Source organism: Hippichthys cyanospilos, chromosome 8 (genome assembly GCF_059441005.1).
Source record: "Hippichthys cyanospilos isolate Australia breed blue-spotted pipefish chromosome 8, RoL_Hcya_1.0, whole genome shotgun sequence".
NCBI lineage: Eukaryota > Metazoa > Chordata > Actinopteri > Syngnathiformes > Syngnathidae > Hippichthys > Hippichthys cyanospilos.
The window spans coordinates 8,361,058-8,385,848 of NC_142376.1; the positions used below are offsets into that span (position 1 = coordinate 8,361,058).

At 38.5% G+C, this 24,791-nt stretch overlaps 2 protein-coding genes and 1 pseudogene across 8 annotated transcripts; 1 reads left to right on the plus strand and 2 right to left on the minus strand.

Moving 5' to 3' along the window:
• Window positions 1–508: 508 nt before the first annotated feature.
• On the plus strand, window positions 509–8,986 carry sfxn3 (sideroflexin 3). Its single transcript, XM_088421034.1, has 11 exons — window positions 509–763; window positions 1,425–1,599; window positions 1,813–1,983; window positions 2,287–2,385; window positions 3,280–3,355; window positions 3,440–3,525; window positions 3,599–3,726; window positions 4,854–4,903; window positions 4,994–5,043; window positions 5,132–5,179; window positions 6,013–8,986. The coding sequence occupies exons 2-11, from the start codon at window positions 1,436–1,438 to the stop codon at window positions 6,107–6,109; spliced, it is 969 nt and encodes a 322-aa protein (XP_088277160.1). The 5' UTR covers window positions 509–763; window positions 1,425–1,435; the 3' UTR covers window positions 6,110–8,986.
• Window positions 8,987–10,269: 1,283 nt separating this feature from the next.
• Window positions 10,270–17,645, minus strand: LOC148420038 (peroxiredoxin-like 2A). Of its 5 annotated transcripts, none has more exons than XM_088421036.1 (7): window positions 17,467–17,482; window positions 15,215–15,366; window positions 13,439–13,618; window positions 12,037–12,128; window positions 11,826–11,966; window positions 10,997–11,152; window positions 10,270–10,836 (listed from the first exon to the last, which is right to left on the minus strand). In XM_088421036.1, exons 2-7 carry the CDS (start codon window positions 15,339–15,341, stop codon window positions 10,741–10,743), a joined length of 792 nt encoding a protein of 263 aa, XP_088277162.1. In that variant the 5' UTR covers window positions 15,342–15,366; window positions 17,467–17,482; the 3' UTR covers window positions 10,270–10,740. The 5 variants fall into 5 exon arrangements, with proteins under 5 accessions (XP_088277162.1, XP_088277161.1, XP_088277164.1 ...); XM_088421035.1 differs by lacking the exon at window positions 17,467–17,482 and adding an exon at window positions 15,973–16,128; XM_088421038.1 differs by lacking the exons at window positions 15,215–15,366; window positions 17,467–17,482 and adding an exon at window positions 17,584–17,645.
• Window positions 17,646–18,326: 681 nt separating this feature from the next.
• Window positions 18,327–24,260, minus strand: LOC148420039 (peroxiredoxin-like 2A; annotated as a pseudogene). 2 transcript variants are annotated; one of them, XR_015866338.1, is made up of 7 exons: window positions 24,242–24,260; window positions 21,000–21,118; window positions 20,772–20,922; window positions 19,845–19,936; window positions 19,634–19,774; window positions 19,394–19,558; window positions 18,327–18,750 (listed from the first exon to the last, which is right to left on the minus strand). The product of XR_015866338.1 is annotated as a peroxiredoxin-like 2A, transcript variant X2 (transcript). The 2 variants fall into 2 exon arrangements; XR_015866337.1 differs by lacking the exon at window positions 24,242–24,260 and having other exon boundaries at window positions 21,000–21,222.
• Between the last annotated feature and the right edge of the window lie 531 nt (window positions 24,261–24,791).

The following is a 24,791-nucleotide window of genomic DNA, read 5'->3' on the forward strand; positions in this document are numbered from 1 at the left end:
AGCGCTTTGTCATACATCCTTTCCAGGAGTAAAACTTCAGGGTTGTTTTTGATAAAGACTTAGTCACTGCTGGATTTTATTATTGGTCATGATGGCGTCACGGGATATTTTCCGTCGTGAGAACAGTTCAACACAGCTTCTATGTTGAAGGGCTGCGTCGTGACAGTAAATAGTGAAACAGCATTATCTAGTGGCCAAAAATATATACGTTTAATGAGGGCAGTCGGCTTTACCTGTATTTGTACCATTAAACGTCTCAAACTGGAGGAAAAAAAGGACGGTTGATTTAAAAGCTCACCAATTATTAAAACTGTGCAAAAAGTTACAATACAGCAAAGTAATATACTTCCAATAGCAGTGTTCACGGCATTGGCGAGAACACCAATCAAAGAGAGGGGCGTTGTCTGACCAATCAAATGTCGAGTTGCTCATCAGCTTGTCCATGATGATAGGGCTCCTGTCAACTAGGCACGCCCTGATACGTCTTCGACTGTTGCGTTTAAAAACATCAAAATCTTAAAAGTTCTGTTCCTACGCATGTTGAATTTTACCTTTTTAAAACCAGAATCTTCGTTTAATACCGAGGAATAGATATTTACTTACTTTATCGTCTCCTTTTTTATGTATTTTTACCGTTAACGAGCGTAAATTTTAAGGAAATTCCAAATTCTCTACACCGCTAAGGGTACTTGAACTTTGCTTCTCTCCTAGCCGGGTGCAGTGTTATTGAGAGGTCAATCGTCTCTAAATTCAATCGGAACAGGTAACGTTTAGATTTCATGCTCATCCTTGGCTCTTTGAATAATCTTGATTGATATCATTACGCGACGACTGCGAGGTTTAAACCTCACCGTGACCCACAATGGGGATCCAGTTTTACGATAGCTTAGTCGGCTAACAGCCCGGATGACACGTTAACCATTAGAGCGCTGAAATTGTGGAACATAACAAAGAAGCCAGTCTGTTTTTGTTATGTTTTATTATTTGCTGCCACTAATTCTAATTCGACGGCCCATCGGTTAAATTAATCCCACAATTTCTGGATTAGAATAAACCCTTTCAAATGAAAAAGCGTGAACGGTCGTGGATGCGCTGCTGTGGATTGGCTCCGCTCATAGTCACGCGCCAGGTCGCAACGTTTTTCTTTTGGGTGTAAACGGAAGCCTTCTAAATAATACATTTACAGTTTTGCTAGTTATTTACACCACAGAAATCATCGCTCCAAGATGTTGGTTCCCTTAAAAGTGCCATATCAGATTTGTGCATAAATACAGGCTTCTTATGTCTCAATGGAGCTCCTCACTTCACTACTTAAGTGACTCTGGAACAAATATGTCAATTAGAAAAAATATTAATTTTGAAAAGAGAATCCACTGAACTACTAATATTAGAGAAGTACTAATATATCTTTTTTTTACTGTAAGGGAAACCCAAGATGTCTGGAGATCTGCCCCTCAACATCAACATCAAAGAGCCACGATGGGACCAAGGGACGTTCATGGGCCGCGCCAAGCACTTTTTCATGATCACAGACCCAAGGAATGTCCTCCTGCCCTCTGAGACACTGGAGGAGGCCCGGGTGATTGTGGAGAACTACAGGTAGAAGGCTCTCCTTGCTTTGGAAGCAGTATAGCAGAAACAGGAAGAAGCCATAACAGTTTCGGGTCATTAATGGACACTACTTGACAACGGCGTATAAAAATGTTATTTTCTAGAGCCGCTTATCATCGCTTCGGGCAGTAGGCGGGGATCAAAATAAATGTTTTTCATGGAAACGTAAGGAGAAAAAAAAAAGCCTGTATTTGTCTCCAGATCCGGGGTGGTACCACCCGGCCTGACAGAGGACCAGCTGTGGCGGGCCAAGTACGTGTACGACTCGGCCTTCCACCCCGACACCGGGGAGAAGATGTTCGTGATTGGCCGCATGTCCGCTCAGGTGCCCATGAACATGTCCATCACTGGCTGCATGCTCACCTTCTACAGGTACCGCCTTAGTGATGGCTCCTCACTTTCTCTACTCTCAGTGTGTTAATCAATTCAATAAACGAGAACATCATGAGGCGTGAACTTGAGAGTGTAAATCCTTTCAACTCATTCACTGCCATTGACCACTCTGGACATGAGCGATCCATTCGTGCTGAGCTGGCAGTGGATGAGTTAAAAGTCCTGTCTTGACTTGTCCAAGTAATACAGGTTTAATGTACGTCATTTGATTAAATTAAAAAGTTAATGAGCGCTCGCGTTGACGTGACGGCACATTCGAAAGCGTTTGTGGCGTCTTTCCAGGACCACACCGGCGGTGGTGTTCTGGCAGTGGGTTAACCAGTCCTTCAACGCGGTGGTCAACTACACTAACCGCAGTGGAGATGCCCCCATCACTGTCAAGTATGGACCACCTCACACTTTATTCGTCGTATTATATTAGGCAAATATTTGTTGGATTCATGTAACTGATTGAAATAATGCTTCTTTTTCCCCTCCTTTGTAATTCATTTATTGTAAATGAAAAACTTAATTATACAATCATAAAAATAAGGATTAGAAATGTTGTAATATTTATGCAATTAATATTGCATTATAAAAATATTGCAATGAATTAGATTAAAATGTGAAAAAACTTGAATTATTTTTTTTCCATTTTACCAATACCTGTATTAGTAAAAAAATACTGTTGTATTTTACATATTTAATGTTTTATTATATCATTAGTTTATTTTTATCATGAGTACAATTTTAATAAGTTTTTCCATTATGCCTAAAATTGATTAAATATGTTTATCTTCATTCATTTGAGAATTAGTTTTATAAAGTTTAATTCAATCACAATGACTAAAAAATATTATTTTATCATTTTAATTCCTTATGCCTTTTCTCCTAAGAGTGGCCAATTAAAATATATTCACTCACTATATTCAATATAATATATTTGGTTTAAAATGACATTTTTTATTTGATTAAATTGATAATTACAGAAATTACAAATTACAATATTTTTTTTGTGGCAGTTTTATCTGAAGCTTCATTAGTTGAAATAAAATGTGGCTCGCTTAATAATTTAACTGTTTTATTGTAAATTTTAACGTTCTGAAATAATTTGACAATTTTATCTATTTAGATATTTAAATATTAAATATATAGATATTATATTTAGTTTTATTATAGTATTATATATGACTTGTCAATGAAATACAAATGATTAGTTTTAAAAATAATTGGGATATTATGAATTAAAAAGAAAAAGAAAAAAAGATTTAAAACCTACCGTGCGTGTACTTTCAGTCAGCTGGGTGCGGCCTACGTGAGCGCCACGACCGGCGCCGTTGTGACGGCGCTGGGCCTCAAGTCTTTGGCCACGGTAATGTCCCATCAAAGCCACGAATGATTCCACAGAACGCATGACTATTTCTGGTGGTTTTAAGCGTGTTAATGCCTCCCTTAGCGTCTCCCGCCCATCGCCAGCCGCTTTGTGCCCTTCGCCGCCGTCGCCGCCGCCAACTGTATCAACATTCCCTTCATGAGACAAAGGTAAGCTGTCCTCCACCAAACCTCCTCTACTTGATTCTACTCGCCTTCCGTTTGTTTCTGTGCCTCCCACCAGGGAGCTGAAGTACGGCATTCCCGTCACCGACGAGAACGGCAACAGATTAGGAGAGTCTGCTAATGCGGCCCAGCAGGCCATCATGCAGGTGGTGGTGTCCAGGATCGGCATGGCGGTGCCAGCGATGGGTAATGGCTTTAACTTGAATATCTTATGCCTAAAAGTGCGATGTCACGCAGGTGCCCAACAATAGCTAGGCAGTCGACGCATTGAGCGCCCCCCAATGCTATGTGGTTACTACGAAGTTCGCGCCTCTCGATGTAAACAACAGAACATTGTTCTGAAATCATACTCAATCACTTATTAAGAGTCCTAAAAAAATGACTTAATTACATGGACGTTTTATGGTACGGTGCCCGTTGCTAACGTTTAGCGCAGCAGTTATAGCATAAATTAGCTCCTAGCTAGCAATGCTTGAGTGCCCTCGAGAGGAATCAAATTACAAGGCGGTTTAATAGACATATACAAAAACTGGACACTTTGATGCTGACATCCCGACACGATTGCAGTTGCTACTGATCACTTTTGAACATGACGGGCGGACTCACGTTTTATGTGGGTCTGATATCACTTGTCTCATTGGAAAAAAACTATGGAGAGAGACCGGTCTAAATTCTCAATGGTCAAATTTATGTTAAAAGTATTGGTTATTAAAAAAAATTTGGTCATTCATTCATTAAAGGGACAGTGTGTAAGATTTAGACAATTTTTCATTAAAAAGGAATAAATGAAATGATTGCAAATTTCAAAAACCTGCAAATAAATGTGTTCATAACCAACTGTGTGTTTTAAGTATAATTGTAGGTTTAGTTATCATTAAATGATATTACATGGGGGGTTGGCACTTCTCCGGAGGCGGCCATGTTTGTTAGAGCTACGGACAATGGTAAATGCAGCACCTCCTGCTGTCCATAGTGAACAAGTCTAAATCTTACACACTATCCCTTTAAGTGGAAATGTTAGCGAAATATGTTTGATCTTCTATGGTTATAGCAGCCCAACAGTAGACAGACAGGATGCACTTATTATTTTAAAATTACCTGTGTGGCAATATTTTGGTTTTCCAGTTGAGGAAATGAAAGGTAAAAAAAAATCATATCAGACAATGACATTTTGTGAACGCTGCAAAAAATGAGCCTGTCTCCTGTTAATGTTTACATTTGCATTGCTAGTTATTTTTTTGCAGTCTTTCTCAATAAAAATTCCAATTAATTAGTCTTTTAATGTTTGTTTTTTTTCCTCCCAAACCTTTCAGCTATTCCTCCCGTCATAATGAACGCACTGGAGAAGCGCGCCTTCATGAAGGTAACATTCTTCCGTCGTGCTCACTAGCGTTGGCCTCAAAAAGGAGTCTGTCCACATTCTAATCTCAAACACATTGTTGCTTCTCCGCAGCGCTTTCCTATTCTCAACGCTCCAATCCAGGTTGGGCTTGTGGGACTGTGGTAAGTCAACGCCGGTATGGAAATGAAGTAATCAAGTTATTACGCATGGAACTTTCTCAAAATAACCCGCCCTATTTTTGATTGACAGTCTGGTGTTTGCCACACCTCTGTGCTGCGCCCTGTTCCCACAGAAAAGGTAACACACAAAAGACATGCCAAGCAAAAACATCAATGCACAAAAACAAATCGCGAGCACATGACAAAAATATTGCACACAAAATTTGCACTCTAAAAACCATCCAGAGAGCATGCAATAAATGGACTTAATGTTCTCATAAACGCACAACACATGCCTTCTAAAACTGTAACAGAACATACACGCACGCAAAAAAGTTAAAAACACAGACACTATTTACATATTCACCCAAAAATATAAGGAGAAATCTTTTAAAAAAAACACACAAAAACGTGCTCTAAAATTGCAATCCACACAACAAACAACAAATTTTACATGTCCACAAAAATATGCAAAAAAACAAAAATACTAAAGAACAACAAAACAAATAAATATATACGCAAGTCAAGTACAAAAAAATACTACTAGTAAATTATACCAACATCACAACATGCATTAATACTTCAATTTTCCAAAGACAAATTGAAATGTGCACAAAATGCACTATTTACCACGCCATTCTACTCAGATGTTTGAAATCAGCGCCTTATTAATACTACTATATTATTGGTTATGCTTTTTATTTTTTCACCTATTCAAATGTTCTCCTAGAATATTGTAATTTGTGTTGGGACCATAAATGTTTTCCTGTAGTAAGTTTATGATCAATAAAGAAGAGACCCGACAAGCTGCAAACAGCTACATTGTTGTTTATTAAATGACACAATGAACGCTAATAAAATCGCACCACAAAAAAAAAACAACCTGACTTTCATATAAACTACACGCGCCGTTAAGTAAACAATTCCAGTCGCTCCACATCATTTATTGGCATGGCCGTGTCATATTTGCAGCTCTATGAAAGTGAGCGGGCTGGAGGCGGAGCTTCAGGAAAGGATACGACAGAGCAACCCGGACACCGCCGTGGTCTACTTCAACAAAGGCCTGTAGGACCTTCACGTGCACACATGCAATTTATTTATGCATTTTTTTCAGTGTATTGTTTTTGGAACTGCTCCTAAAACAAGCGCAAAAAGGAAAGATGTGTATGTTTAAAACCGATTTGTTACTGATGTGTGTATTTAGCCATGAACTTGAATGTAACATCATTGCCCTACTGTATTGCCACACAGCCATTGTTATTGATTTATTTCAATAGGTCAGCCCCGTTTGTTGCCGTCTGTCTGTTAAATTTGTGTACCTTTTCCGTCAAGTCAGGGGTGAGCGACCCACAGTAATATGAACATAATCTTAACCTCCGTTGTTTGCAGAATCACTCACTTATTTCTTGTAGCGCTCAGGCTAAAGCAATTAAAAAAACATTTTGCCCTAATGCTACTTCGTGGCATCTTGGTGCTATCGAAACAGTTTGAAAATAATTTTCCTACAAATAATACCTCGTGCAATATTGTGTCCATTTTTTGGACAAATTCTTCCATGGCGTACTTGCGGTATTTTCGCCAAAGGATGGCACACAACTGGAAGTGTGATAACTAAGCGATCACGCCATTTTGAACTTTGACATGATGCCACCATCTAGGTGAAATTTCAGCTCCCTAGTCTTTTTTCATGGGGTAATAATATTAGAATATTGATAATGGTGTATTAGTCAGGTTGGCTGTGGAAATGAAAATCTCTACCAGGAATAAGTTAAAATTAGACAAAAGTTTTGCTTTGCTGCCATCTCGTAGAAATACACGGAGAATCATAAAGCTTTTAAATCAAGCCTTGGTCCACTATCCTATTTGTTTTTGTGTGTAATTCGGATGATCGTAGTTTCATACAAAAGGGATTTGGATTTAGGATTTGGCGATACAAAGTGTAAAAAGGTTGCTCACTCTTGCTTTAAGTGTACTTAAGCCCCTACGTGTCGTATACTGAAAATAGTCCTACGCTTAAAAAGTTTATCGCTAAGTCTGCACGGTTTCCACGGAAAAGTGAGTCAGCGGGTGGCACGTGGACCTAAAGTTGTTCTTGTAACCTGGCCACAAACTGCCATTTTTCAAATGAATCAGCAATAATGAAACATGGGAGACATTTTGCAGGACGATGTTTCCTCTTTGTGGTTTTGTTTTAAAGTTTCGAACATACTTGAAGGTAGTTTTTGAGTCGGGTACCATGTATGTTACCATTATTATCAAACTGAATATTCTATATTAATGTAAATGTAATAAAGGAAACGGAGATTATCAGTGCTGGAAATTAGTGATGGAAAAATGAAGCTTCATGGACCCCCCCCCCCCCCCCCAGGAAAGAGCAAACTTTTCCCACTCCCTCACTGGACATGCTGGCTATAAGATTATCTGTAAAAATTATATAAGTATATCTGAACCTGTATCCTTTTTAACATTAACAAAAGATAAAAGCAATACAAATCAACTTTCAACAACTGTTGTTCTTGGAGCTCTTGGTTTAAAAATATAGGCTAGCAATAGAAATGTATTAAATGTATCACATTTAAACCAAGAGTGCCATCTAGAGGAGGGAAAAAAAACATTTAAAGTGGTCCATGAGGCTTCATTTTTCCATCATCACTACAAATGTAACCCAGTTATGAATACTTGAGGCAAGATTGGAGAAAATGTTGGTTTTAATGTTTGTGGTGTTTTTGGTTGAAGCTTTAAGAGCATTTGTTTGCTACAACTACAGTTAATATAGCTATAATCACTGCTTTATTTCCTCAAATAGTAGCTGTACTGCCAGTAAAATAATATTTTTAAAAAATGCCCCAGTATTCCTCGCGATGGAAAAATGAACTGAATTATCTGGGTTCATAAACAATATCATTCAAATGAACATGAACCGTTTTGTTGCTAACCAAAACAACAGCACCAAAGCAATTAGTTAAATACCCGTAGCATTGTTTTTTTAGTCCCCCATACTGCAGTTAATAAATATTTGTGGGAATATCGTTATTGTATTTGGATGTAGTGGGAAATAATACAAAAGTATATTATGGAGGGATTTTGATGTTGATTTTAAACTAAGATGTGCCTGTGTCCTGGATGCACCGGCTGACGAGCATCTTTTGTTAACAAGCAACTCGTCTTGAGGGTCACAGTTGTATTTATAGTACTTTTTTCCTGGTTTAAGCACTTATGTATCTCAAGTCATATTTATGGTAGTTTTTTTTTCTGGTTTAAGCATTCTTGTATTTCACACTGATACAAATTCCCCACCGTGTGATTTATCTTTCACTGTTATATTCCTGAATGGTTCATTCCAACGTCCTCCGGTCTTTAATTGAATACCTCACCTACGTGAATCATCGCTTTCATTTCAATGTATACGAGCCTGTTTCACGAGTCGAAGGAATTCTGTTTCCAAACGACGAGTAACTGTCATGCTGCAAAGTGAAATACTGACGATTGTAATTGCGTGCGCTCGGGGATGAAGCGCTGATTTTAATTGTCTCCCTTGAGCGTAACGCAAACAGGTTTTTGTCAGCACAGGACAGAGTCATTTTTCTCTTTCAAATGTATCCAAAAATGGACATATAACTGGTTTACAAGGTAGAGAGAAATCATTTCCCTACAAGATTTATTTGAAAGGTTTTTCACCATGTGACTATGCATGAAAAAAGTCGATTTTCACTGTGTGTGTGTGTTTTTGATGCTTTCTCGTCATGTCCCAGTCAAGCACTTTTGGAATGGCACAAATGTTACGACAATCCATGTTACACTCCATGAATGTTTTGAGACACGTAATGCTGTCGAGCGTGGACAAGTTGTACTCCTGTTTTTGTTTTTTTGTATTGTGTTAACAAATATACATTTCTCGACATGTATTTTACTCAGTACTACAATAAAAGATGTGGATGACTTCCAATTAGGTCTCCATCTTGTGATGACAGCATTTAACCTCCATCTAATATTTTATTTTTTAACTGACTGTTGCACAACTTGCCTTTTTTTTTATAACTCATTCAGGGCCGAGCGTTATTGGAAAAGGAAACTTCTAGAGGGCCAGTATAGCATTTTCACGCACCTTTCAAGGCCAACAGAATATTGTGTGCTATGTCTATGTAAATATGGGTGCTGTCATATGAAAGAATGACTTTCATTCTTCTGTTAGCATTGATGTAGGTAATAGCTGTGTTGTAAGTGTGGAAACACTGCCATCCAATGGTCACAGTTAGCACTACAGTGCTCAATTGCCTTATATTAGGTAAGCATTAGTCAAGGGTGTCAACTCTTCTCCATAAAAAAACTTATTTGACCAGAATTGTATTATTTATTATTGTTATTACTATTTCAAAAGAAGAATTCTCATCCACGGAACTGAATGAGTTAAGGGCCTCTGAGTTTAAAACTACGAAAGTGTGTGACAAACTTTAAAATTTTGTTTGACTTCACAGTCATTCCGCCGCTCTGACAGAAACTACCAAGCCCACGATAAAAATGAGTGTGACACCTGGTTACAGCATCCCTAACTTACGTTTTTTCGCGTTACAAAGTGGAATGCAAGTTTTTTTCATCGTCTCGTTACGGAATTTTTCCCGCTTTACGGCATCAACAATTACAAAATTCAAACTTGGCAATCAGTGTGCGTGCATATGACTCTGCGAGCCGCACCACGCTCCTACGTCGCTATATGCGTCATTGCATATGTCACTAAGATGCTGGTCTGCTATTGTTCGCCGTCACAGCGTCCTTGAGATGCTGGTCTGCTATTGGTTGGCGTCACTAAGATGCTGGTCTGTTATTGGTCGGCGTCACAAAGATCTCATGTGAGTGATATCGTTATTATTCTGCATTTTAGTGCTTAATTCAAACTTTAATTGGGTCCCAAGATTGCTAATGCTGTTAAAGGGAGACGTAAGAAGATTATTACTATGGAAACAAAGCTGGAGATAATCAAGAAATACAAAGAAGGCACACGCTTCATTAGCCTTGCTATGGAATATGGCTGTAACTCGCTCCTGTCACGTCACTCCAAAGGTAAATAAAATGTCATTTTTCCCAGGTTCAGGTTTCTATTGCCCGCCATTCGATCCCAACTCCGGAATGGATTCATCTCGTATAGCGGGGGTCCACTCTATGAGTAAATTATCCTGCCTCCTGGTGGCAACACTGTTGCATGTTTAAACATAAAGTAACAGTCAATGAGGATTGCATTGTACTCATGTTTTTATTGAATTTCTTCACTTAAACAAGTGCACAATATTGTCTCCTAGCCCTACCCTCCAGAAAACCCCGGAATGACATCGAAGGCGGCGTCTGAGGCAAACGCGTGCGTTGGATCATCAAACTTGCTCCTCTCATCGCGGAGTTTAAAGAGACAAGTTGTCATTGTTACACGCGCAAGCACAGAAGCGAAGGCGCGACGGTCATGACGGAGGTCCGCTGGTGGTGTTGGCCTAGTTAACTAACGATCCCATCCTAACCTAGTGTTTAGCTTTAAAGTGTCTTCAGAGGTAACGCTTCACCAATTTAATCAACTGTACAATTCACAGCTTTTTATGTAATAGAGGTGACTGGCCTAGACTAAACTGGCTTCGATGTCCACACAGGACGTAGTGCACTGAATATGGACTCATTCGTTTCTAGAGTCACTATTTTAAATGCATTACTCTAATGAACTTATTTGCGAGGTATGATTTTCTTGGCAGCTTGGAGGACATCCGCCACTTCCACTTTGTTGCCAAACTCCTTCTCGCGGTGCTCCAGCAGGACACCCTACAGACCACAACGTGGAGTTTTCAGCTCATAATAGGGAAAGCGTTATGAGCAATAGGCCCAAATAGTCTACTAATTAGATAGACTTTAAGATTATGGAATAATCCCTCTAACATCTCTTCATCCTCCCCAGTGTCTGCTTGTGTTTTCTATGCGCTACCTGTTCTCCGGCGCCGATGACAAAGACGCCCCCCAGGATGAAGCCTTCGCCCAACATGTTGCCCTGGTAGCCGGACCTCCAGGCCCGCATGAAGTTCTGCAGCACGCCGAAACGCAGAAGCCCCAGAGCGCCCATTTTTGCCCCATAGAAATGTTTCTGGAAGGTGGTTGCACATAATGCACGAATGAAGCCAGTGATTCTCAAATGTATGGATGTGAAGGTACTTTAGGAGTAAAGAGGATTTTAACAGGGTTTGTGTCAGGAAATCCAATTTCATGCCCTAACAAGAATAGTACATTTTTCTTTTCAAATTAATTGGAACATACCGTACAGAAAATTCAGCTAAATTGCATTTACAGTGAATACTTTGCGAAACATTGCTTCTATTTTGAAAATTTTATTTTGGATACACAGTGAAATTAGTGAAGCAATTTTCCAGCAGACGAGCAAAAAAGAAAACAGATATTATATCGTGAAGTTGCTGAATAAAATAAGCTACAAATGTAGTTCCAAAGTGTAATAAATTACACATGGATGGTGCAGCACTCATTGTCTTTTATCCAAATGCTTTGCGCTGGTTAGAGCATACTTGGCTGAAAAATACATATCTCCATTCACGACGCGTACCAGATTTACTCACTTTTTTAGTTATCTGAATTATACGTGAATCGTTTCAAGAGGACTCACAAAATGTTTGGTCTATTCTGTTTTGGTCTATTTCAAGATGAACATAAAACACATTCTACCCTTTACAGGTGAACTGATTTGACGCTTTTTTTGGTGCGTAACGCACACGTTCTTTAAAATTGCAGCTCAAAGGACAACTAACCTTTTGGTCAATGTAAATGTCCCCGGCGAAGAGCGGTCGGAAGTCCTGGATCTCGGTGCCGACGTGTTCCTTCACCACAGCCACCAGAGGGACACCGAGCTCTTCCAGCTGGGGCTTCAGAGAGGACAGCTCGGAAGCCTCCTGCAAGGAAACGTTTCGGGCGCAATTCATTGAGATCTCGGAGCACTGAAGCAGAAACGTGTGATGTCACCTCTCTGCACAAAAATCATCCGGGTCGCCGCACGGCCATGATGACGGCGCCGTTCGTTTCCCACAGGCTCTTTGCTTTGATGACCTTGCCATCTGCAGACACAATTGAGACATAATCACTTTTGTAGTAATTACTGCTCTTACTAGACAAATGACAATAGGAAAATCTCCACATATTCTACTATTCTACATATTCTATTTATACTCCACTTAATCCCTTAAGTGAGAAGTCGGGGTTCATATTCGGGACGTTCCCATCACATTTTTTGCACCCGAGTCGTGATTTTGAGGATTTGACGATTCAATCAAAGTCAAAGTCTAAGTTTATTGTCAATTTCTTCACATGTGCTTAACATACAAAGGAATCGAAACTGCGTTTCTCACTATACTCTGCGTCTTACATGTACAATAACAAAGTGCAGGTGCGCAAGACGAGACAATCCTAAAAACTACATTCTTATCTATAGTAATGTAAGGTGCAGTATGTTAGATCTATACCTAGACAAATATAAAAATTATAAAAAATTATATATAAAAAAAAATCCAAATTGTATTTTTATATATTTATTTTGTTTACAAAAAAAATTACAAAACCTTTTATACAACAAGTAGAGCTGTGGTTTAAAGTTTAAACCAAGTAGCCGAAAACATTTAAACCTGTGGTGTCCTAACTACCGCTCGGGGGCCATTTGCAGCCCGCAATTCCACATTTTAGCGGTCCGCTGCATATACAGCACTTTAAACGACATTTCAACATGCTACTTAAAAAAGTAATAAACTAAGTTTGATTGTGGGCAGCGTTAGATGTGTACATTTTTTTTGCCTTATCGCCTTTAACAATATTGTCTTGGAATTTTGTTGAAATTGTAAATATTTTTATTTTAAATTTCTTTTTGTTTAAAATGTTGGAATTTATTTTATTTTTGGCATTTTTGTAAAATTTAAAATGTTTTTTTTAATTTATTTTTTCTTTCTTTATTTTTAAAAATGCAAAATGTTAAAATGCCTTTTATTGTTTTAAATAACTACATTAAATTGACCATGTAAAATTGCTTGCTAGATTGATTTTTTACCATGTTTAATAAGTAAAATTTAAAAAAAAAAAATTAAAATGGCTCTTATGTCTTTCTGTTTTTCAGTATGTCGCCCTCGGATGAAAAAGTTTGGACACCCCTGATTTAGATGTTTTCCCACCAGCTTTGTTTACCTATGCTTGTTTCAGGTTATGTTGACATGTTGCACATGGTACACAAAGATATATTTTTTATTTTGTCAATATCATCATTTATAAATATCTGTGTAGTTTTCTAGCCATTAAAATGAAATAAAGAATGATCTAATAAAATCAAATGAAATTGTCCTAACCCCAAGCTGAAAATACCGTGATCATGTTCTTCTCATACCATCAGTGGTGGAGAGCAGGTCAGCATCAGCGAGATGTTCCAGTGAGGCCTTGCCTACTTTGGGGAGCGTCAGACTGGAGTTGACCAGGAAGATGCCAGTGAGGGCGGCTCCGACAGCCCCCAGACCCAGAGACCACATGCCCATTCCGAGCAGGTCTACGTCAGAAACTGAGCCCAAATCTGCAGCATAAACAGACACAAAAAATGACAATGTTTTTATATGAACACTTTTTTTGTTGTTGTTAACAGTGAATCCTTCGCACAGGCACATCAAATCAGTCTGGAACTTCTTAACATGACCTTCACAAGCTACAGAGTTGAGATTTGATGTTAGGAGATATCTTCAGATATGTCACAACAAGAAAAAATGCAGTCACTTTTGCACTTTTGGCTTTCTATTGAGCAGGACAGACAGAAAAATACTTTCGGACAAAATGAAAACTTCCCAGGTGCCAACGCTGAACATACGTGGTAACGAACCAACCAACTTGAGTCAAAACTTCACATGTAACATAGGAGGCCACGTCCCTTAAACCAGAGGTTCTCAAACTTTTTGGAGTCAGGGGCCCCTTTTAGGATGCACATTTTCCAAGGACCCCAATTGAAAATGATTGCGGAAACCAAAAAATCATTTAAGACAAACATAAGTGTCCTTTTTATTCAGCAAGATATTCAATTTGAAAACAAGTACATTTGTTATGTTTCAGCTATACTTAAGTTCAGAAAATAAAAATTGCAAGTTGCACGCCTCCTAATAACAAACCGTGTCAATTTCTCCCCAAAAGGTTTCTGCTAAAAATTTGGTTAAAAAAAAAAAAACATTATAAAATGAAATGCCACTTTAGCTTTGCTGGCTTCATCACCTCGTTAGCGAGCAATTGTAGACACAAAACGCATTTTGACAAATTTAAAAATAATTACCCTTTAAAAAAATATATAAACTGGTTGAATTGATTGCTTTATTGAAGAGCCATGGATACTTTCACAGTTTAATATAAAATAAAATAAACATAAATATATATTTTTCTGATTATATTTCCGTCCTTCCTAGATGTTACTATGGCTTCTATCTGAGTAGACGGGGCTCCCAAAAAATGCACAACAACGGCCAGAGGCGGCGCTAAAACCCAAAAACTAAGCCAAACAAAGCACAAATCTGTAACCGTTAAAAGATAAACTAAATCAGTTCCAAAACACCCAAATTATTTCACGGGTCAGCGGACCCCACTTTGAGAATCACTACCTTAAACCCTAAACGCACACGAATTTTCTACAGTGCACGACTTTCAGCAATAAATTCAAAGCAGTCACCCTGAGAAGATGACTCACAATGAACAAGTGAATAAAAGCTGTTTGCAAAGTGGAATTTCCAGTATTTCTGCCATTAATAAGGCCTTGTGAAATTGATATACATACAATATTATGTAAAGCAATTTGATTATTTTGGGATGCTACCACAAAGTCACATTATGATCACAAAAAAGGTTAAAGTAGTCCAAAAAAGGCCAATCCTATTTTGAGGAATGCTTCATTTTTAACTCTAATTATGCCACGTTTGTATAATTTTAGCTTAACTGTAGCTAGTATTGGTTGGGCAAGTACCGTAACCAGATATCGGATTTGACCAATACCAGGTATCAGTTTCGGACTGATACCTGTCCTTATTGAAGAATACCGGATAGCAAACTTTACAGTCACACCGGTTCTGCAACAAACTGCAACTTTGGGGAAGTGACAGGCACAACTACAAAAATAATTAACGGTGCAAATCCTTGCCTGGAGCGCGTTTATCTGGTTCGGGACTGGCTTTGGCTCTACTTCTGTGAAAGGGAGCAACAGAGGAAGCGACCGCCATGCGGCGGTAGTAGGGAGGGGGATGAATTCGCCTTAACGTTGCCAGCATCGCCGCTGCAAGAACTTGCACATCACTGGAAGAAAATACAAGCTTTACCAAAAAATACAACACCTTCAAGTGACCACATGGCACAGTGGCACACCAAACAAATCAAAAAGTACATACAGAAATAATGATGACTTAACTCAGAAAGGTACCTCTTGAAATCTTGGCCTGATTAGTTCAATACAAAGCTATTATTGTGTTGCAACAGGTGGATACAAAGTTAATTACACCTGATCTGGTTGTCACTTTACATTTTTGTGATAGAGAAATTAAGATATAATTGTATTTTGTAGGCTACATTTTCAAGCTGCAGCAGATATGCAATGTTTGAGACTAACTCATAGTTGACAGACATTTTGTAAGTCATATCAGATGGGCAATTTAGTCTTCACTGAACACATCATGCACATTTTTGCAAAGAAGGATGAAGCTGGATTAGCCGGAAAATCACCACACAGAGATCTTCAAACAGATAAGAAGCCACAAATTTAAAAACTATACCGCAACCCTGCCCACTTTTACAACTTCCAACTGTTAATACTGCTCGCTGATTTCTCTTACGCTGAATTGACACTAAAATAACAATCAGAGACAGCCAAGGGAAGTATCAAGATAAATGTTTAAAAACACTAACTTGTCTCCATTGAGTTCAGTGGATCATCTCATTCCAGGGCAACTCTCGAAGCGTATTTGAGGCGTCAAGATGTTGTTGATTTGTAAAAGACGAGGAGTACTTGAGCAACTGATAATGAATGTGCGCTCAATGGAAAGCGTGAGAGCAAAACGTGCAATAAGTGCAACAAGGAAGAGTAAGTTGTGTAACAGCACAACTTGTCACACTGTGAACTAATGAGCCCTTATCAACCTTAGGTTACTGATTGTATTATATTTAAGTGTTGAAAAAGTCTGATTAGAAAAAAAACCTTCGTATTTATAAGATTAACTCGATTCACCAAAACTTAATGTTTTAGATTAGCATGGGTGTGTATATTACGACTGGCAAGGATGATCTAAAATGGACCCATCATAATATTTTACAGTTTTCACAGGTAAATATAAGCATTTGAATTACATTTGGCACATGGGGGATTTAAATTCTTATTTAATATCAGCTTTATTGGGACTGCAATTTCTAACCAGGAAATGAGAAATCTCATTGACTGAAGCTATGTTTCCCACCTTGTGGCTGCTGCGTCCCTGTCATTAAGCCGTTCGAAAGTCACCCGCTCATGATTATACAATAACAAAAAAACTAATATTGTAGCGATCAGTAATGGGAGTCAGAGGCAGAATGAATGAAGAAGACAAAACCAGTCATTTCACTGACATCTAAATGAATTGGAGAGCAAACAGACCAAAAGACGTGTCAAGAGATTTTCCCAATAATATGGTTCCCTTGTGGAACCACTACAGATAATAATAGTGTCATGGGTGAATTATGTACTACAATGCTGATTTAAGGCTGTGTGCTCCCAAACGCACATTTTCACCACTTGGGCATTTTCTAAAGGTACTTTTTGTAAATAATAAATCCAACATTGCTGTTTACTTGGCCAACTCTTAACTTAAGTTGACTATTGAGCTCCTTGTTAAGAGAACAGCAAATAGTAGAACAATTACTAAAATGTTGCAATTAGACATGAGCATTAACAAATAATAATCGGTCAGACTTACTTGTGTTGTAATAGATTTATGGCCTAAAAGTGTATTAAGGAAACTGTATGTGGATGTATGTTACCTATGTATGTGTATCATATGGAAATGTATAAGTTTGAGAGTGTGCAATTCTGCAATTGTGCAAAACACGCTAAGAACAGAATGTGAAAGCATATCAAGGATTATTTTTAATTGACGATGAAGTTCATCAGTGAAATTCTAAGTAATATTTCTTGACAGCATTGTGGCTGATTATGAAAAGAAAGGTCCTTCGGTGCAGTTTTTAAAAAGCCTTGCATTATCCTTTATATTTGCCAATGAGACAGTTATCTGATATTTTAAGATTGCTTGCAGCACGTCCTGCTCATTTATGGATTTATTGTCCTTGTGGCCCAAAGAGAAAACAAAATACAGTACAAGCTAACACCAGCAGCCAAAGAGTTAAAGCACCTTACATGAAAGCTTGATTTACCGTTGCTAGCAGCTAGCTCTCGGCAGTGTTATAAGACATTTAACTGCTCTTACCCCCACGTCAATCGAAATTAAACACGTTATATGCGTGGTACTGGTAACGTTCAAGTTGACTTACCTAAAAGTGACAACAAGATGAGTGAAGCGCTTCCCGCGCATGCGCTGTAATTCTCCTAAGACTTGGGAGGAAGGGAAAATAATCGAGCACAGATGGATCGCTTCCCGTGGTAGACGCCACGACGGAGCCGAGATTCGAATTAAAGAATTATGATAAGGAAAAAAATACAGTATATGAGCTTGTGTTAAGTTATAGGAAACCACAGAGGATTTTACTTTTCAAAAAACTGATCACAGAATTGAAATTCAAGATAAAAGTATAATTACATATAGCATAAACAAAGATTTAGATAGTTGCAATATTTTTCGTCTTTTTATTTTATTTGGGAAATTTCACATTCACAAAGATAAACTAAATTCACATTTCACTCCATTTTTTAAAGTATTCAAAATTGGTATTGATCTTTATTTTGAGTCTCTTTGTAAATATAAGGAAAGAGAAAATGATTCTGGACATTTATTCTAATTTGTTCAAGTGAAGTCTGTCGTTTATTATTTTTCGTTGTATGGATGTTATGACTATTTGGAATGTCTGATTGTTTGTATTTATATGTGCTATTGTTTAATGTTTTGTTGTGTTATTGTTATACTAATGTGTTAACAAGGAATTGTTATTGTGAATTGTAAAAAGATTTTGTTCAAAAATAAATAGCTAAATCTGAGTTCGACTTGCTAATCTCCGGCCATGTAAGCGGCCTGCAGGCAATACATCATGCATCCGTGACATTAAAACACTACACTTAGTAAATGTTAATGACTAAACGTTTATTGTTGAATTGCGTGTACAACACAGCCTAAAACTTTTAGGTTTTTTTCTTCCTCATAGTGTCAGGCAGTCTGCTGGTTGGCTGTGTAAAAACATCAGAGCTGCTCCCTCAGAAGAGTTTAGAGTCAGATCGTCATTAATGTACAGAAAATGCCACAACAGCAAACCGGGAACAATAAGGCAGAAAACTGTCAAAGTGGCTCGTTTGGACACATTCTACAATTAAATCCTCATACATTTACACATGAAACAGATGTTCGCCTTGATCCAAAAAGTAAACATACTCATTAAGTCAGGGTCTATCTTTTACATGTCATCTCGCATTTTGCGGGCTGTTCTGAGGACAGCCAACATGTTGACTTTATCTCCAAACTCCTTCTCACGGTGCTCCAGCAGAATTCCCTGAAAAACACAAAAAAATTAAAAGAAAATAGCATGAAAAAATGAAGGTGCCTACAATGAGGTCATCTACGTCCGTTCATTTTAATTTTTTATTTTTTTTTTTGCTCACACTTTCATTTGTCCGAATTGTTGTTAGACATGGAACGGGCCCAGTATAGGTCTAAAAAAAAAAAGCCAGTCAAAACGCCTTCTGATACAACCTCGGGAAAAAAAAATATTTGGGAAACGCTCATACTACCTATAGCACAGGTCCGGTCCTCCAGTCCTCGAGGGCCGGTATCCTGCATGTTTTCAAACCATCTTTCTCAAACACACCTGATTCAAATGATTAGGATACTTTTCAAGCTCCTACAGAGCTTGCAAATTAGCTGATTATTTGGTGTGTTGGGGAGAGAAAACATGTGGGATACCAGCCCTCGAGGACTGGGGTTCAAAACCTATGAGTCCTGTAGTATAGGTATCATCTGATTCTACCATAGACGGCAGAAATTTGCCAGGTTGACTTTCTCATAATCAGAGGAAAGGTGTTGCGAAAATGGCAAAAGATACTAAACAAAGGAGAAAAATGACTGGGATGTCTTCATACTTCTTTTCTGAAATGGTGACACAAACTAGCATCTTTTAAAAGAGTCATTGTGTCTACCTGATCTCCAGGCCCAATGACAAAGACTCCCCCCAGAACCAGTCCCTCCCCTCTTAGGTTTCCTCTGTAGCCCCTGCGGTAGGCCCGCCACAGGTTCCTCCACACTCCAATCCGCAGGAACATGGAGAGAAACATCCAGCGCTCTTGAGGCCCGTAGAAATTTCTCTGTGAGGAAACAGAAAAGCGGCTTAAGGGCTTACACTGCGCAACAGTGAATTCCTTCTCGGCATAATCGGGGACCTTCTGATCCACGTAGACTTTCCCGTTGAAGTACTTCTTGAAGCAGTCCAGCTCCTTGCCTAGGTTCTCTTTCACCACAGCAAACAGAGGAACCTCCAGGTCCTGTAGCTGGGACTTGAGAGAGGACAGCTCAGCAGCCTCCTGCAAAATCATACCAACGTTTTTTTAAATGTTGAAAATGATGCAATTACACAGTGCTGTAGTTTCTCACCTCTCTGCACAGCAATCATCCGGGCCGGCGGACCACCATGACCACCGCTCCGCTCTTCTCCCACAGACTTCTAGCCTGGTGTCTCTCATGGACTAAAAGTGATAGTAATATTTATAAATCCTACTCAGTGACAGCCCAGTAATTTTTTGTTGTTGACATTTTTTACTAGTTTGTTTTATTTAGTACACAAGAGGGTCTAAATATTAGAGACAGTTGCAACTCTCTAACATATGTCTACAGGATTACATGTGAATGTATGTATATCACTTGTGGAGACATATTTACATTGTGATTCAATTCATTTGGGATTTGGAGAGCACCTTAAAACATGAAAAAGGTACAGTCATACCATATCAAATCAAATCCTTATCACAATGAATCAAACCGAATCCAGTCGTTACACCCTTGAATTGTATTGTACCAACTGTGTTGAGAAATTCAGGAATTGTATAAAATCATGTTTGCCCATATATATATATATATATATATATATATATATATATTATATTGTATATGATTTTGGAGCCATGAAACTTCCGCACGATGCCCGTGGTTTACTATATAAACTGTATATAAACTAGAGATGTTCAATACCAATGAGAAGATATCGATACCAAGTGCCAATATTATTTTTGATACGCAAAACTTCTTGACAGAAAAACATTTACAGAAAGATGTATCTATTTTTTATTTTTATATGGAGTTTTCTTTAACATTTCATGAAATTTTATTGGCAGTTTTTCATTCTTTTATTTTGTCATTTCTGGATTGTGATTGAGCGGCACGGTGGCAGACGGATTCGCATGACCATTTCTACAACATCTTTAAAAGATGAATTTGTGTATGCCTAATCTTGAGGTACACAAGATCAAATACAGAAGTAACTGTTGCAAACACAGTCCACAAAAAGAAGGTTTACGTACTTACCCCCTCCAGTGGTCTTCAACTCTGTGTCCCCCAGCACCTGCACGTCGGCCCATGTCGGCGAGGTCTGGAACCAGTCGGTGACGGAGCTGATGAGCTCGGCCACAAACAAGCTGACTGCCTTCAGGATCGTGTTCACCGTCACCATGGCCGCCTATGTACAGTGACATATTATTTTTTTTTTTATCAACGATGGCTCCAATGAAATGTCCCATGAGAAATGCTACTCACCAGCCTGTGGTCGGCCACTAATGAGCAGGGATCTGCTGGTTAAGCCCTGAAACGAGCCCAATCTGTGCAAAAGCCTTTCTTACGTGAGCACAACATAACAGGAATTCCTGGAGAAGTGCCTGATGTGGAACAAGGCCGTTGTTGAGCTGAGCTCTCAGTACCTGGTACAGCTGCTTTATTGTCACCAACAGTGATGAGTTATCGGGGCAAGCGAGGCCTTCTTTACCGGCCAAAATACTTTTTGAAGAACTGATCTACAGTCTGAAATCGGTTGTCTGGAAATGTGTACTTTGAATAATCAGCATTGTAACTATTTTGTCAGATAAATACAGTATTCATTTCGAACTGTTAAAAATGATACATATAGCAGTTGTGATCTATTTTGTTGCATTTTTGAATCGTTTTGTTGTTTTCTTAAATGATGACATAGGAGAGGGGTATTATGAGGTACATTAAAAGTGTCAAAAAAATACACAAGGCCCAGGCCCAGTTCGGGTCGGTTTAGTTAAACTTATTTAAAAAAAAATCGCAGACCCACAAATAATTTTCATAATATTAGAGAATGGAACATTTAAAAGAAATAACAATAATCACATCGTAATCTGCCTGAGATTGTTCTGATTTGGATCAAAACTGACACCCACAGGATGTTAGCGGTACTGCTATTACGTCACAATTATTGAAACCACAGCGCCAGCTGCAGAATTACCTACGAAATGTGTTCACTCTTCGAATTATTATTTCTATTACAACATTGAAAGGTAGAAGAGAAACTTTATCGTCTTCAATTTATTAATAAGTATTTTTCTAAAAGGCAATGTCCTGAAAATGCCACATTTGCAACTTGCTCATCTGTCTTGTCCTCAGGTATGCAACTAGTATGAAGCAAGCTAAGCTAAAGTGAATCTAGCGTACACTGTGCACAGTTCTGTATAGCTAACTGGCCTGTTTAATTCTTAACAAGCTTTTTCTAGGTATGCTGCATTGCGTGTATGGTTACATCATACACAAGTTAATATTTAGTAAAGCCAAAAGATAGTTGTATTTTCAGGGCCGCAGTGTATGTTGTGTCCGCTGTTAAAAAAAACATTCTGCCTCTATTTTATAACTTTAGCAACTTGCAGTGCAGATAACAACTTTGCATGTTGATGAAGCACAGGGGTCCACTGTAGCATGTGCAAACGTATTTTGAGAGTCATTGATAAATGGGCCTTATTTGTTCTATTCAGTTGATCAATTGCAATAGTGTAGCACTGCATTGATCGTCAGTTGTCCAATTATGTCTAAAAAATATTGCCATCTTTACATTTTTTGCATGACTTTGTTTTCATTTGAGCATTTAATCAATATACTACAAGTGTGCTAAAATACTAGTGAGAGCAAAGCACATACTAGCACATGGACCTGAACCTGCATATGAATGATATCCAAAAAATGTTAAAAATCTTCCCAAAGTGACAGTTGTGTAGCAGAGGAATGTGCTTTGGGTCCAAAATGGGTGGAAGCAAGCTGGGATATAGGGTGACAACTTCCCAGCTGCTGCATTCCTTCTGCTTGGTGCATGTGACACTAAAGCAATAAACATTTTACGCAATGTTATGTAACTTAATATTAAACGTTCTATATGCTCAGAATAGTCAACGTGCGTTCTGCACAATTTGGGAGGTTCAGGCGAGGTCTTGTGTTGGCACACACTTGGAGCGCTTGGGCTGCTGGTGGGAGGGGGTGTAGGCAGCCAATCACAGCGTAGGATCTGCACCCCACCCCTTGCGCACTCATTGGCGGACACTCTTTATTGTGCTATAGTGAAGCCAATCAAAAGACGACGTGGCATTCATTCGCTTAACAGATAATACTAGTGACATTGGTTGACTTCCAAGCTGTGTCCAAACAATTTTTTTCTCCGTAGGAAGTAAAGTGAATGACTACATGTTGCAGGGTTAAACTGTCTACTTTATTAGGTTGTTTATAATTGTAAAACATTTAACACATACACCACTGTAAGAACAAGGTCAACATACTAGAAACTTAAAAAACATTAAAACTATTCAGTCTGTGACACTGGTGTCCAACTCGAGGCTAGGGGGCCAGATCTGGCCCTCCACGTGTTTTTATGTGTCCCTTGAAAGCATATTATGATTCTTTTTTTTTTCCTGTTAAAGTTTTTAAATAGGAAGTTATTATGACCTATGTTAACCTAATAACCTATGATGGGAGACCCATACATCTTAGCACCAATATAAAAAATAAATAGCTTTAATAGATCCTTTTTGGCAGCGCTATCGCTAAACAAAGAGTAAAACGAATAGGGATGGGACAAGACCATTTTTTTGCTAGCTTGTTGGGCCAGAAGTGCAATGAAATACACAGGGAGAACCTGTCAATCTACTCCAGTTTTTAGAAACCAAAAATTCAGCAAGCCCATCGAGAAAAAGTTCAATGCTCCGCAGAATTAAGTTGCATAAAACTTGACAAGCGTTGGTTTTGCGTTAGTGGCTTTAAACTATGTGTCCTTGACCCCTTGAAGGGGAAAAACAAACATGGCGTTTACAGCCCGAAGGAGTTTATCTCACATTGTGCGCTAAAGTCAAACTCTCCCCAAACGACAGGGCAACCCCGACAACCTCAGAGGTGTTAACCTACCTACGCTGTGTGAGGTCATTCTGACACATTTTCAGGACGCACAATTGGGCAAAAAGGCTTAGCTTGCAAATGTTGTTTAATTTTGTCATATCACGTTTTTATATTTAGTTCATCTTTTTGAAAATGTGTATGTTGTTTTTATGTTTTTGCCCATTTTGTTCAACTCAGTGTTGATTTTTTTTTTTACCATAAAAGTGGAAATTTGGTGTGATAGCTCTACCAAGTCACAGATTGATTGGTCATTTGTCTGTGACGTGTAGGTGAACATAAAGAGTGACATCATTAAGGAGCGATCAAATCTTTTTTTTTTTTGATTAAATTAAATTTTACTGCATTTGGCAGGTAATTAGTTCAGTTTCTGTCACAGAAAATGGATGGAAATTGCATATTAGAATACATAGTAACTCAAAGGACGTTTCAGAATTTTTACACACACATGCACATGCACACCTAAACACACACACACACATATATATATATATATATGTATATATACACACACACACACACACACACACACACTACTACATATATACTAGTACAAGTACTGATACCTTGAAATAAGGCCAAAAATGGTCCCAAAACCAATCAGTACTCACCTATCCCTGAACAAAAAAGCCCAAATTTGGTCAAGACTTTTGTTTTGTTTTTTAAATATGATACACTGTATCATGCCATTAACCCCTGTCAAGAATGAATGTGTTTGCCACAGAGTAGTTTAATGTTTGAAAATGTTTTTTTTTAAGGCAACACAAAGTTCACTTGGACTTTATCGTTCCACTCGCCGTCCCCGCGAGGGGCCCGTCGGCACAGCTCCGTGCGTCAACCTTCACTTTGGACTTTCAACGAGATCAAGTCGCACTCATAAAGCTGCCTGTGCATCGGCCATTCATGTACGTTAGCGTAAACGTAAGAAGCAAGGCAGTGCTCATAGATTCGACATTTTATTTTCATATGAAATATCAACGTGTTCTCTTTACTGCTTGCTGCATGAGTCGGTCTATACAAAAGTAATCCTAAAAGCTCTTGTTGGGGCCATATATGGTAGCTTTAGTCAAAATGGCAGAAGAACCATGTGACGGCTCACAACCAATCAGGAGAACGGTCATAATTATTATACAGTTGCACACACGCACACCTTTGCCATGA

Excerpts from the sequence above, each read along its gene's own strand:
- sfxn3 (XM_088421034.1), top strand. The coding sequence starts at position 1,436 with ATGTCTGGAGATCTGCCCCTCAACATCAACATCAAAGAGCCACGATGG. Across the intron at positions 1,600-1,812 it reads GTGATTGTGGAGAACTACAG|ATCCGGGGTGGTACCACCCG; the intron begins GTAGAAGGCTCT and ends ATTTGTCTCCAG. Across the intron at positions 5,044-5,131 it reads GTTGGGCTTGTGGGACTGTG|TCTGGTGTTTGCCACACCTC; the intron begins GTAAGTCAACGC and ends TTTGATTGACAG.